Source organism: Tachysurus fulvidraco, chromosome 4, assembly GCF_022655615.1.
Source record: "Tachysurus fulvidraco isolate hzauxx_2018 chromosome 4, HZAU_PFXX_2.0, whole genome shotgun sequence".
NCBI classification, from domain to species: domain Eukaryota; kingdom Metazoa; phylum Chordata; class Actinopteri; order Siluriformes; family Bagridae; genus Tachysurus; species Tachysurus fulvidraco.
Genome location: NC_062521.1, coordinates 22,533,648 through 22,547,224, shown reverse-complemented (window position 1 = coordinate 22,547,224; position 13,577 = coordinate 22,533,648). Strand labels below are relative to the sequence as shown.

Genomic DNA, 13,577 nt, shown 5'->3' with positions numbered 1-13,577 from the left:
TTATCCTTTTCGTTTTGACTGTAATTTAATCCACAATTAAGAAGGCATTTTCTTTATAACAATCCCCACTAATATTTAATTCTGGCTTCAAACTCTGGGCCACAGCTCTTACATGACTTAGATGTTTGTACAACACGACACCAAACTATTTCCTGAGGAAGACAGCTTTAACAGACTGTTTTATGTCTTTTGTGAACTTCCATTTTATTTGTATATCAAGTTTGATGAAACAGTGTCACAAAGTATTTTCAGAAATCCAGATATACAAGATTATGATCCATAATAAAAAAAATTGAGGTGATAATGACAAGGAAAAATTCCTGAGACTTCATGAGGAAGTAACCTAGAGAGGAACCAGACTCTAGTTTGGGTAACACTGGATAATATATGAGAAAGTATTCATTACAGTATACAGTTGTAGAAGAGTTCTTACATACACTTCTCCAATTTTTAAACAAAACAGAAACTACAAAGAGATACTGAACTACTGGAACTGGCTTCAAGAAAGTGTGTAGTTATTGTATTTATGCATGCATGTTGCACAAGTCCAGACTATCACCAATATGTCATGGTCATTAACTACTTTTGTGGTAAAGAGGATATTGTGTAAGCTCCTTTTTTGACCAAGCTGTTTCTTTAAATGCAGAATATGATCAAGATACGATCCATAATATGAAACGAGTGTAATAATATGTACAGTGATCATGTATATAATATATTACTCAACAAACAATGGCGATTTATTATCTAAAGACTAAAGCTCTATTTTGTGGTAAACCCGATCATTCTTGATCAAATTTCAATGCACAACATATTTTTGTTTAATATTTTATTGGAATTGTTCAGGAGATAAAAAAATTATTTACTGGACATGTACCATATATTTATATGTACAGTACAATTTTTCGCATCCCAATCAGAAAGAAATTCTATTCTATTCTATTCTATTCTATTAATTCTATTTCTTTCTCACAGCTACTGAGAGTGAAAAGCATTTGCATTGAGAATGTCAAAATCCTTCAGGACAACTGAATGAATTCTTCTCTTTTTAAATATCCTCAACTAATTTTAGGACGAAACATTTAAAATAAATCTGTGGTACTTTTTCATGCTACCAATATAGTTTATGTAGTAAAGTTATAATGCAGCTACTAAAATCTCAGGGATAAATTTTTGTCACTCATCATTCCACATGCAGCACCGTAGGAGTTATTTATGATCACTTCCAATACTCATGTATCTGGGAAACCAATAGGAGGCTAGTTGTTGGATATCTTCTTTACAATGTTGAGACACTGCAGCAGAAATGCACATAACATGAATGACATCTTTGTTTGCACTGCTAGCTGTTGGGACGAGAGCAACGGGAAAGCTTAAGGAAAACGTGCTCATCTACACTCTTAAGAGCCCATGGAATGAATGTCATGTACAACAATCATTACAAATATCACTTGGTATGACATTGTATAGCCTCAGAATTACTTTGATTGCAGAGCTGACAGGAAGGCAATGGCAACTGTACTTCAATGTGGTGAGAAGAAAAGCGTCTCAGATGCATCCCATAACATTTTGAAACTTGAGATGGATGGGCTTGGAACAGCAGAAGACCATATCAGATTTCATTCCTGTCAGCCAAAATCAGGAATCACGTTACAGCCACCATAGACTCGCCGTTTTCCAATCTGCAACTGTCTAGTTTGTGTCCAAAGGGACCTCAGATTACAGTTTCTTGGCTGGCAAATGGTCTCATGATGCTGTTTTCCTAGTCCAGCTGGTCAAAGGATCAATGTGTTGTACATTTTAAGATGCTTTCCAGCTCACCACAGATGTAAACAGTGGTTTATTCAGTGTATTACTTTCTGTCAGCTTGAACCAGTCAAGACATTCTAATATGTCTCTCTTTCCAGGCTTAGAACCACCATTATACAGTATATAAACTCTGGTAACTGTTGTACATGAAAAAATCCCAAGAGATGAGTTTTTTCTGAATTACAAAAAACAATTATGTTTGTTTTATTTAATACAAGGATACCTTTACATGTATATTAGTACACTTATTTATGAAATATCACTGCTTTGACTCATTGTGGTTGCATTGATATATTTACTAGTGCAGATTATTCAGATTACACATACTATAGATTACACAAGTGGTCAATCACATGTACTAAAACATCCAACTTTTAAACCACTGTCTTATTGCAAGTTGGATTTACAGCATTGAATTCCCACAGCTTACTAAGGTGTTTTACAATTTCTCAGTATTTCCCAAGATTCATATCCTTCAAGTACATTCTTTGAGCCATCTCTTTTTTTGGTCTTCAGCAGATCCATATCATAGTTGAACTAAGTTCTCCGGCATTAGGATAAGATTTTCCAAAATTTGTTCATCTTAAAATGATTTATTTAATTGATTTACAAAATATAGTGGAAATGATTGAATAGTGACATTAAACTTAACAAAAAAGATCACATGATTTAAGAGCACATGATGTTTTTTGCAACGACAAGCAGAAATACAGATTCAAGTTTTGCCTAATCACATTTCTGTAATAATCTGAGCCACAATGCTGTTTTTCTCTAAATCTTTCATGTGCTCAAAAGTCCTACTATTTTATGTAACAGTATGATTTTTTATACACATGCAACAGAATTTTTTGATTACCTAAAATGAGAGTTAGTACAACAATTTAACTCAGTATCAATAATACTTATGTTAACAGACTTTAATTAATTAATAGCTCATAATCAAGGCTTGAACTCTGTTTCAAATATTATTAAAGATTGTATTAGCATGATACCTATCACTAAATTGTTAAATAGTGGTACTACTTATGTAATTGTGGTTATTCAAATGTACGTCTACTCACAGTGCTACTTTATGCATTAAGTTACTTTGGTCTTCTATTGCTATAGGCCTGAAAATGACCATGCAGATATTACATCTGACACTGAAGCGTTTAAATATAAGGTATCCGAAAAGTAATAGGGCAATTACCAAGATGGGTAGCAGTTACACTATTTCAGTATTGTTGAATCTCATTGATGTTGAATTTTTAATTCTTATTAGTCAGAAGGTTTTGATTAATGTTCTTTAACAGCCGCTATTTTTTTTGATAGTATCAACATACACAATGACTTTCAAATTGGTTCATCTATGTAAATGGACTTAAAAATGTGTGTAATAGTCTCTAGTCAGATGTAAACCTGTGACTTTATGTTTTCCTCAGATATCAGAGAGAGAGAGAGAGAGCGCTACTGTAAGTGACAGCAGGAGAAATGATGTCATTTTCTAATTAAAAGAAATTTTAGTGTTGGTAAATTTCATCATTGATTATTTTCCTATGACATCATGCCTTGATTTAATTTATCCTTTTCAAATTCATTAGAAAAAAATTATCTTTTTTAAATGTTACGATTTCTCAGTAGACATACTCAGTTGTTGTACTCTAAAGTTTATTTTATATTGATGGTTATAACTATGGAAAACAGTTATTACCAGCATCAAACAGACAGGACCTTTACTGTGAATATCTGCTACATATTAAAAACTAAAAATATTTTTTATTTTTTCGACATTTTACACACACTGTATCAGTCGGAAATTTGAACATGACCTTACAATGTTTTTGTTTTAACCTCACATTTAAAATTTGTCTTCGGGAAAGTCAAGGGTATAATAAAGAATCTAAAATATAAGACGATTTTGTTTTGTTTAACAATCTTTGGTCACTGTCGAACTGTATATACTGTAAGTTGTTGCATAGGTTTAAACTGGCATATATAGTAAATCGTCGATCGTTAGTGTTAACATTTTTTTGTGTGTGAATGTGAAATCTCTGCTTAATTACTAATAGGACACCTCATATATTAAAATCAGTACTAGTATGTGACACCTTCCAGCTATTTACAGTGCATATTTGTGTTAAGCTACAAATGAAATTGTGCAGGGTGTTTAAGTTTTACTAGAAGTAGTTCTGAAGATGTTGCTAACCATACTGTCCGATGGAAAAAGCCCCTGAGTCATTAGAGAATTTGTCTTCTGGTCTGACTGACAGCTCGCTGAGCTCTCTGTTCCGGTAAATGCCGCTGTTGTAGGAGAGTGATTTTTGAATGTGTGCATCTGACACCTAGAGCAAAAGAAGAAAAACAGTAGCTGTTGATTTCATACAAAATAGGGGAAAAAATAGAACCTAATAGAAATCTCTAAAAGGAAAAAACACACCTCTTCAAATTTCCTTGCTTTGTACAAGTCAGCTCCTTTCAGGAAATTCAGAAGAATGATATCACAAAGAACAGCCCCCTAAAAACAGCATCCATTTAAAAGCATATAAATTGAAGTCAGTAATATATAAATACATCCCACATTTACATCCCACATCCCACAAAATGACATTAAAAATCTGTACAAATCATAACACAACTAAAAGATATTGTATAACTGCTAACGTTGTGTTCAGACACACATCTGTTTTCCAATGAACTAAAAAAACAGAAGCACCGTATGTTGGTTACCTAAATTGCTGTAATTTCCCCTCAGTCATCTACTGAAAGATCTCAGCAGTACGACATTTGACAAAAAAGCAGTGGTTGTCTAATAAATTCTTTGTTTTATTTCACCCTTACAACCAAACATTTGAGGTGGTGTTTAACACCTGAAAACTACATGCCAAGATTTTCCAGTAGTAACGATATTAGTGATCTAATTTCATTTTACAGCCTTGTTTGCATCAAATTAGTTGGTCCTGTTGCTAAAAGAAACTACATTTCCATTGCTGGTGCCCAGCTTTTTCAGGGTTATAGGCCCTGGAGATCTTGAAATCCAGTTTGATCCCATTTGGGCAGATGACCTGTAAAACCTAAAGGTCAAAACAGGAGACTTCTAAATATGTTTTTGTCCAAGATTAAATCTAGGAGGGTTACGTTAGTTTCTTTTGCATATGCTACAGGTGTCACAAGAGAATTTTACATACATGGATCAAGTTAAAAGCGCTTACTGAAGAGGAACAAATGAAATAAATATAACGTCATAGTATTCAACAGCCAGATTCATCGCAAAACATCAGTAAAGTCTAATAACATATCAGAAAATTTAATCCAGCAACAAAAGGTGAAAGGTGGAAAAAAACATTAATTTAATTATGAAAAATATTCATAATTAAAAAGTAACTGATTTATTGGACTACACAAATATGTACATTCAAATGAACACATACTTACCACACCCACAGAAGTGAAGGCAGCCACCATATTGATTAGAGTTGGGATCATATTAAATTTCCCAGCCTGTAAAGATGGCCGAAAGGTATGTGAACTGAAGGCTTATTCACACACACACACACACACACACACACACACACACACACACACACACACACACACACACACACACACACACACACACACACACACTCACCCAGAATTTATTTATCGAAACATTGAGCCAATTTCTTTGAAACTCACATCTCCATTGACCATCACATCAAAACGGATAGCGACTGCCTTCAGCAGAGTCCGGTACTCTGTCCCGTTCTCCATTTTAAAGTACTTTGCAAACCTTAAAGCAAAATTATTACAGAGTAAAATAAATGTCCAGCCACAAAGTTTCCATGAGACTAACTGTATCAATGAGACATGACCCAGATGACTGTACCATTTACAAGTGATTTTTGTAAAGGAAACTAAGGTGCATTCAATCTCAGTTTGTACACACCTAAAGTTGTACCCTGGTGACACACGGGTTTTCTCAGACATCGCATCCAGACGAGTAAAGGAGTATGCAGGCTTACATTCATCTTCTGATTTATCCAGATCACATAACCACGCTATCTTTATACCTATCACTCCACCCTAAGTGGGAGGGAGCGATGGTGGAAGGAAGGAAGGAAGGAAGGAAGGAAGGAAGGAAGGAAGGAAGGAAGGAAGGAAGGAAGGAAGGAAATAACAGTTAAAGGAGCAATTTGCATAAGGAGCAGATAACAATAAAACCTTTCCCTTTCCTCAACCAACCCCATGAGACTATGGTAATTTACACTGAGCATGTTTGCTGTTGTCTGTGATTGTACTTGGCACCCCTGCACCATTGGTCTGGTTTCAGACTTACTTGATTCTATCAAACCCAGGTGCCATTTTGCGCAGTAAGTCGCCTTGTCATTTCTGTGTCCCATAATGTTCCCTTGCCACTCATGGCAGACATGTGCCATGGAAACTTATGATGCTGTCATCAGTTAAAACCCAAGTACAGTTAAATTTACTTCCCAATCAAGTTTGAGTTGCATTCACACTCATGGGAATCTCATTTTAGTTCCAGTGCGATCAATCTCAGACCACCTTCTACAGGCAGTCTTGGGTTTGGGACTACAGAGCATGTCCTGGTCGATGTGGCAGCTTTCACAATTTTTTTTTTATGATTAAAACTAAACTGCGAGTGTGAAAACCCCTATATACTGTATGCCTCATGAGTTGCTTTTGGAGGAAAATAATATTAGTTTCACTGTATGCACTGTGGGTTTAAATAGAATATTGAAATGAAGAAACTAGTCAGTGGTGTAGTGTATATAAAAATCTGATCTTTTTCCATTATAGTTCTAGGAATGCTTTGAAAAGTAACAAACTGCACCTTTAAAGTTGAATACAGTGTACAATTGTATAAACATCAGCATGAATTGAAAGCAAACTGGGAAGAGAATGCAGACTCACTTCAAGAGCCAGTTTGGTGAAGTTCTGATGGCTAAAGCGGATCACATCTTTCACCTTGAATATAGGGCAGTAACTGTTTCGGTTAAAGTCAAAAGTGCAGTTCTTTATATAAGTGCTGTTGATGTTGGGTAAGAAGTTTCCTCTGTGTGAGAAAGAGAGAGAGAGATTGTGAAAGACACTACAGGTACGTATGTGTGCAAGACAGATAAAGAAAAAGATTGTTAGGTTAGAAGGTTAGATTTTATTATACTCTCACTCTGAGAGGCACAATTCCAAGTTTTTCCATTTTAGATACAATTTTGATCTCAGATGGTCTGATTCTTATGTTTAAAGTTGTTTAAGACAATTCCATGACAACAGCCCACAACTCTTCTACATCAGAAATTAAACATTGTACGAAAATGCATGTTGCATGCATGCATTGTTCACAATACCAATTCTTCTTAACCTGAAATATTTTATAGATAACCTGTTGTTGCTTAGTATAAATACTTCAGTGGTTTGATTGGAAAACAAGTCAGTCTTATACCAATACACTGATTCAGACAGCCAGACAGTGGGTTCCATTAGATTGGTGCATCTCTACTTATGACCACAACAAATACAACTACTATGACTACCACTATCACTATTACTACTACTACTGCCACTGCTATGACTACTACTACCAGTACTAATACTACAACCTGTAGCCTCACTACTATTACTATATGATAATAGTGGTAGTAGGAATACTGATAAGCTAACATATGCAAATGTGCCAGGCCTCACAGGTAATGGGTGTGTTTGCACAACAAAAGCAGGAGAACAATGGAGCTGAAGGCCTGCTAGTAGGTGTTAGGTCCAGGGAATTTACGCAAATTTGCACAGGGTTAGTAAATCTAGTAAATCACTACTGGTGGTAGTGGTAGTAATAATTGTGAAAATTAATTAAAATGTGAAAATTAATTATTTCTACACTATTCATCACTATTACCAAAGAAACTAATATGAGCTAACAAAAAAAAAAAAAGAGATAAAAATGTAAGTTGCGCTGGATAAGGGCATCTGCCAAATGCAGTAATGTAAATGTAACGAATAATAATAATAATAATAATAATAAAAATAACAAAAAAAATAAAATAAATAATAATAATAATAATAATAATAATAATAGATGTAAATAGTAATTTCATTTTAAACTTTGTTTCTTTAAAGCTGCTTTAAGACAATATCAATTGTTAAAAGAATTGCTATTCAATTGCTTAACAAGTAAAATTAAATAGAAATTAATAATAATAATAATAATAATAATAATAATAATAATAATAATAATAATAATAATAATAATAATGGGTCTGATAATATTACTATCAAACGAATAATGCAATTTGAGTCTCCTCACTTTGTGAAGTTGAAGCGGGGAAAGCGAATGCTATTCTTGATAAATATGGTGAAGTTTTCAACCTCCATCATGGGTTTTCTAAGAAACAAAAGATCCATTTATCCACACATTATAATTATACAAGGTAAACAATTAACACATACTGATAAATTAATTAACATTCATTACAAAACAACATTCCATGTGCTAGACAATATCTATACTCTAATGCATTCACCGATCAAGCAGTCGTAATATACTTACATAGGGATGTCATCTATCTCTGCTGGACACCATCCTCTGATCTGACACATTTTCGTAGAACCATAGCTCACACACTTTCCTGTCAACAAACCTGACAGGCATATATGTAGGTGTCAGTACATGTGTGCCCAGACACACATACACACACAATTAACAAACAGACATAGATGTATGTGTCAATACACACAAACACAGTATTATCTATTATTAACTATTATTGTTTTAGTGCTCTCTCTCTCTCTCTCTCTCTCTCTCTCTCTCTCTCTCTCTCTCTCTCCCTCTCACTCTCTCTCTCTCTCTCTCTCTCTCTCTCTCTCTCTCTCACTCACACACACACACACACACACACACACACACACACACACACACACACACACACACACACACACACACACACACACACACACACACACACACACACACACACACACACACACACACACAGAATTAACAAACCTAACAGACATGAATGTGTCATTGCACTCACTCACACATGAATATACACACAGGCACACCTACAATTAACAAACTTAACAGACATAGATGTATGTGTCAGTACTCAGTACACACACACACACACACACACACACACACACACACACACACACACACACACACACACACACAGACACACACACACACACACACACACACACACACACACACACACACACACACACACACACACACACACACACACACACACACACACACAAACAATTAACAAAACTAACAGACATGTAGGTGTCAGTGCACTCACACACACAGACACATTAATTACAAACCTAATGGCCATAAATGTATGTGTTACACTTACACATGTATGTGTAAATCTAACAGTTATATATTAAAGTTATACACGTTATGCATATTCAGTTTGAGTGGTTCAGAATTAAGGCATCTTACCATTTGAGCCTGGCTTTGACATTAATGTTGTGCAGTTGTCATCATTCTCACATTTAAATTTTTTCTCACTCTAAAACACACGCGTACACAAAAAAAAAATTACATTCTTACAAAACATGTCAATACTATTGTCAGTTGTATGCTAACTGTGATAATAAGCTATAGGGATGATAAATTTACTGACCTCAGGACACAAGCCCTGCACCTGGTTCTCTGTGGTGATGAGTTTAGTAATGATGCAAAACACAGAGGCCCCCTGGAGGATAAGCAAACACACACACACACACACACACACACACACACACACACACACACACACACACACACACACACACACACACACACACACACACACACACACACACAATGAATATCAGTACTGACAAAATGAGAAAGGCTTTCACTATTACAATTTTATAAAATTGTATTATTTTAAATAAAATAGTTAAAATAATAAAGCTATAGATTTCTTTTGAATGAAAGATAAACAAAGAATATACCTTTTTGTATTACTCATGAGTAAAAATAATGCAGTTATATAGAACAAATTCCCAAAGCAATTAAATGAATTAGAATTCAAAAATGTAATTTCCTATATATTATTTTGCTATACTTTGACCATTTTCACATGTGCAGTGGGTTAAACAAACTAAATTGCTTAAATTGTTAGCATATTCTAGACCTGTGAAGGGGTGACAAAGTCTGCTACATCCATGGTTTTATTGTGGTGCTCGCCAAATCCTTTAACCTTAGTTGTCACAGATGATTCGATAGCAGTGTCTCTTTCTTGATAGGCCTTCTCATATAAAAATACCCAACTGTCAGGAAGAAGAAGAAAAAGGAGAGAGAGAGAGAGAGAGAGAGAGAGAGAGAGAGAGAGAGAGAGAGAGAGAGAGAGAGAGAGAGAGAGAGAGAAATAGGAGATGGGAAGTGTGAAAAAAAGAGCTGCATTAATTCATGCCCATCTTCAAATATGTGCACTGTCCATTAAGCTTCACTCTAATTCTTAATTCTTTTAGTATTTCTTAATCATGTTAAAATACTATATACACTAGCTTTATATGTACTCTCTGTCTTTTTGACTAAAGCAGGCATTTTTAAATTAACAATATTATCTGGTTATAGAATTAAGTTAAGCATGGAGGAAGTCAGTGGTGCAGTGTCATGGATAATGCACACACAAGATATTTTAGATTCAATCATACTCTAAACAATCTTTAAAAAAATGTTTTTATTGATACATGCACACTGTGAATTAACAAACTGTGCATGAAGAAACGCATCTTAACTACTTTCATCCAATGTTGGCAAATAAAATAACAACTATTTTGTTTTCTATTAATCAAACGATAATTAAGTAGACTTACCCAACAAAATAAGATATTATAAGCAGCTGAACAACTCGGTTGATGATGCCGATGGTCCAGCTCTTCACCACCACAGACTTTGTTGTCTCATAAGTGAAGAAATCTTTTATACAGCCCCACATTTTTCACACACCAGTGTAAAAACAATACACAACACTGTTGTGATCCAGTGTCTTTTCCTTTGATCTTAAAGAGCAAAATGGTAATATCCAGTTCACTAAGTTTTAACTGTAGTCCAAGTCATGAAACTTTCATCATAGGAACAAAAACATATTATGAAAATACTTTCTTATTAGTATCATTGGATACTGATATCAGGACAAAAACCAAGAGTAAGACGGAAAGCTGTTTGTGTGTTGCGGGTCTTCTTTCAGTGTGCTGCAGATCCTCCCTCCCTCTAGCACTTTCTTTATATTCCCCTCCTCTATTCTCAACGTGACATACAAGCCTATGCTTACCCAACATGCTAAATTAGTCAAAAAGGTATAAATAATGTTTTGGCCAATTCCATTAAAATATTAGCTGTAGTAACATAATTTTGTATTTCAGCTCTAATTATAATTTTTTTGTTTCAGTTTTTTAAAAATTTTTTTATTTTAATTTAATTCAATTTATTTGTATAGCACTTTTTACAAATAACATTGTATCAGCACAGTTTTACATAAGTATAGAAACAGAATCAATTTGAAAAGTTTAAAATTAATTTACTATCTCACGGTGGTGAGGAAATACTTCCTGAGATGATATGAGGAACCTCTTCCTCAAACACAAAACACATCAATGAGGCTAGATTTCCTAATAATGTGTACATGAAAACAGCAAGAACATTTATAACTACTGCTTCTTCATCCAAGGCTCTGTTTTTCTCCCACTCAGATTCCACTGCATTAACAATTTTATCAGGTATACCTAAAAATAAAGAAAACTATTATTCAGATATTTATACCACATTGTTGATTTCTAAAATGTAATTATCAGAGGGAGTGAAAGGGTGTAATTTATCTACATCTCTGACAATAGTGCCAGCTCTAATTCAAGACACAGTTTAAATAAAAGTGTTCCCTCTAACATGATATCATTTCAATGCTTACAAGCTATACAGGGACTTAAGTATTGGATGTTTCACAGAAACTGATTTTAAAACCTTATCTAATTGGAAGGAGTCCCTTGTGTCCGCTCTTTGAAGCAGAGAGGTCAAGCTCTTGCTTTAAGTTTTCAAGTAAAATTTCATGGTAATTTTCAGGATCACATGTCCTAAGGTTATGTGTCCCATGTGTTGTGTGTGTTTGTGTTTGTCTGCACATATGTACTGTATGTGTGTATTCATGTATAATGTTTTCTGTAATGGTCATTAAAGTTCAGATTTTAAATGCAGAATTCTGTCCATATAATCCACAATGCTGAAAATATCCAGATGTAGACTTCATTAAATTCAATTACATTTTATTTATTTTAAGTTTTTAACAATGGGCATTGTCCCAAATATATTTTCTTTAAATATATAAGTGCATGATATAAATTTATCCCTAATGAGCAAGCCAGAGGAAAAATTCCTTGAGACAACATGAGTAAAAAAAAAACCATCCTCATATGCATGACACCAGAAAGTGTGCTTATAAATATTTTTTCTTCTATATCTCTGTACTATATGGTCAAAATTGCATAACCAGGAAATTCCTTTTAGATGTAACATTAAATCTATCGATTTAAATCCAAAAAAGGATGAGATATAAGGATGAAACTCAACAGGGAACACATACTGTATAAACCATACAAACATATAAACGTACATACAGTATAGCTGTCCAAACAAACAGGTCTAAGCTCCTGTAGTCAAAGTTTGTTTCTTATCAGAATATCATGAGGGTAAATTCACACACACACACACACACACACACACACACACACACACACACACACACACACACACACACACACACACACACACACACACACACACACACACACAGATGCACAGATACACACGCCTGTTTTTGGTACAGTTCAGTACAAATGGTTCTCAAATGTGGTTATTTCTTTCACTGGCCATGTGAATTGAACAGATTTAAACCAAATCTCAAGAACTCGCAAACAAGTCAGCTTGGTATATAATGCAACTTAGAGCTAATGTGTTCTGAAAAGTTCAGGAGTTAAAATGGCTATGATTTTGTCCTGCATTGAAATTGTCCCCTGGCTACAAAATCTTGAGAACCCCAATAAAAATCCAAATAATACAAATGAATGAAATTAATGATTGTTTTTTAGATCATACAACAAAATCCTGCATTCAATACAGGTTACTGAATAAACAAAGACATCACAGCAAATTCAGCATTTCAGGAGTAAAAGTCATTTTAAAAACACTTAGAAATGATTTAGTCATGGGATGAAATGAAGCACTATATCCAACCTTTACAGTGAATCCAGTAATAATTCCCCAAAAGACACCCCAACAGACACTAATGCCAAAGTGCAAGAGGCACATCTTGTAAAAACGTTTTTTATGCAATTTCTCCCACAGAGCAAATACCCATACAGACACTGTTTGTGCATTATATCCGAGTCAATTATTTAATAGATACATGTATCCGATTATCCATTTTACAAATTACCCGCATAAAAGGAAAGATCACATTACACCCATAATAAATTAAACACACGATGAGCATGATGGTCATTCTTTAATATGGCCATAAGATTGACCATTAAGCTTGAGGTTTTGCTCAAGTATGTAGGAAGTTCAAAAGAGCTCTCTCTCTCTCTCTCTCTCTCTCTCTCTCTCTCTCTCTCTCTCTCTCTCTCTCTCCACCCCCCCCCTCTCTCACACACACACACTCTCTCCCTCTCCCCCATATGTTCACACACATTTTAAGCACGAAACAGGACAAAGCACCAGATTCCAAGAAAAGCTGGGACACTAGCACTATAAGCAGGTCATAGACAGATCATGATTGTGGTTATTCAAAAGCTATGCTGAG

At 34.6% G+C, this 13,577-nt stretch overlaps 1 protein-coding gene across 1 annotated transcript; it reads right to left on the bottom strand.

Annotated features, from left to right (window-relative positions):
• Nucleotides 1–3,445: 3,445 nt before the first annotated feature.
• On the bottom strand, nt 3,446–11,114 carry p2rx3b (purinergic receptor P2X, ligand-gated ion channel, 3b). Its single transcript, XM_027145799.2, has 12 exons — nt 10,600–11,114; nt 9,915–10,050; nt 9,417–9,488; nt 9,233–9,302; nt 8,327–8,417; nt 8,084–8,161; nt 6,700–6,841; nt 5,714–5,850; nt 5,464–5,557; nt 5,221–5,286; nt 4,226–4,303; nt 3,446–4,130 (listed from the first exon to the last, which is right to left on the bottom strand). Exons 1-12 carry the CDS (start codon nt 10,719–10,721, stop codon nt 3,990–3,992), a joined length of 1,227 nt encoding a protein of 408 aa, XP_027001600.2. The 5' UTR covers nt 10,722–11,114; the 3' UTR covers nt 3,446–3,989.
• Between the last annotated feature and the right edge of the window lie 2,463 nt (nt 11,115–13,577).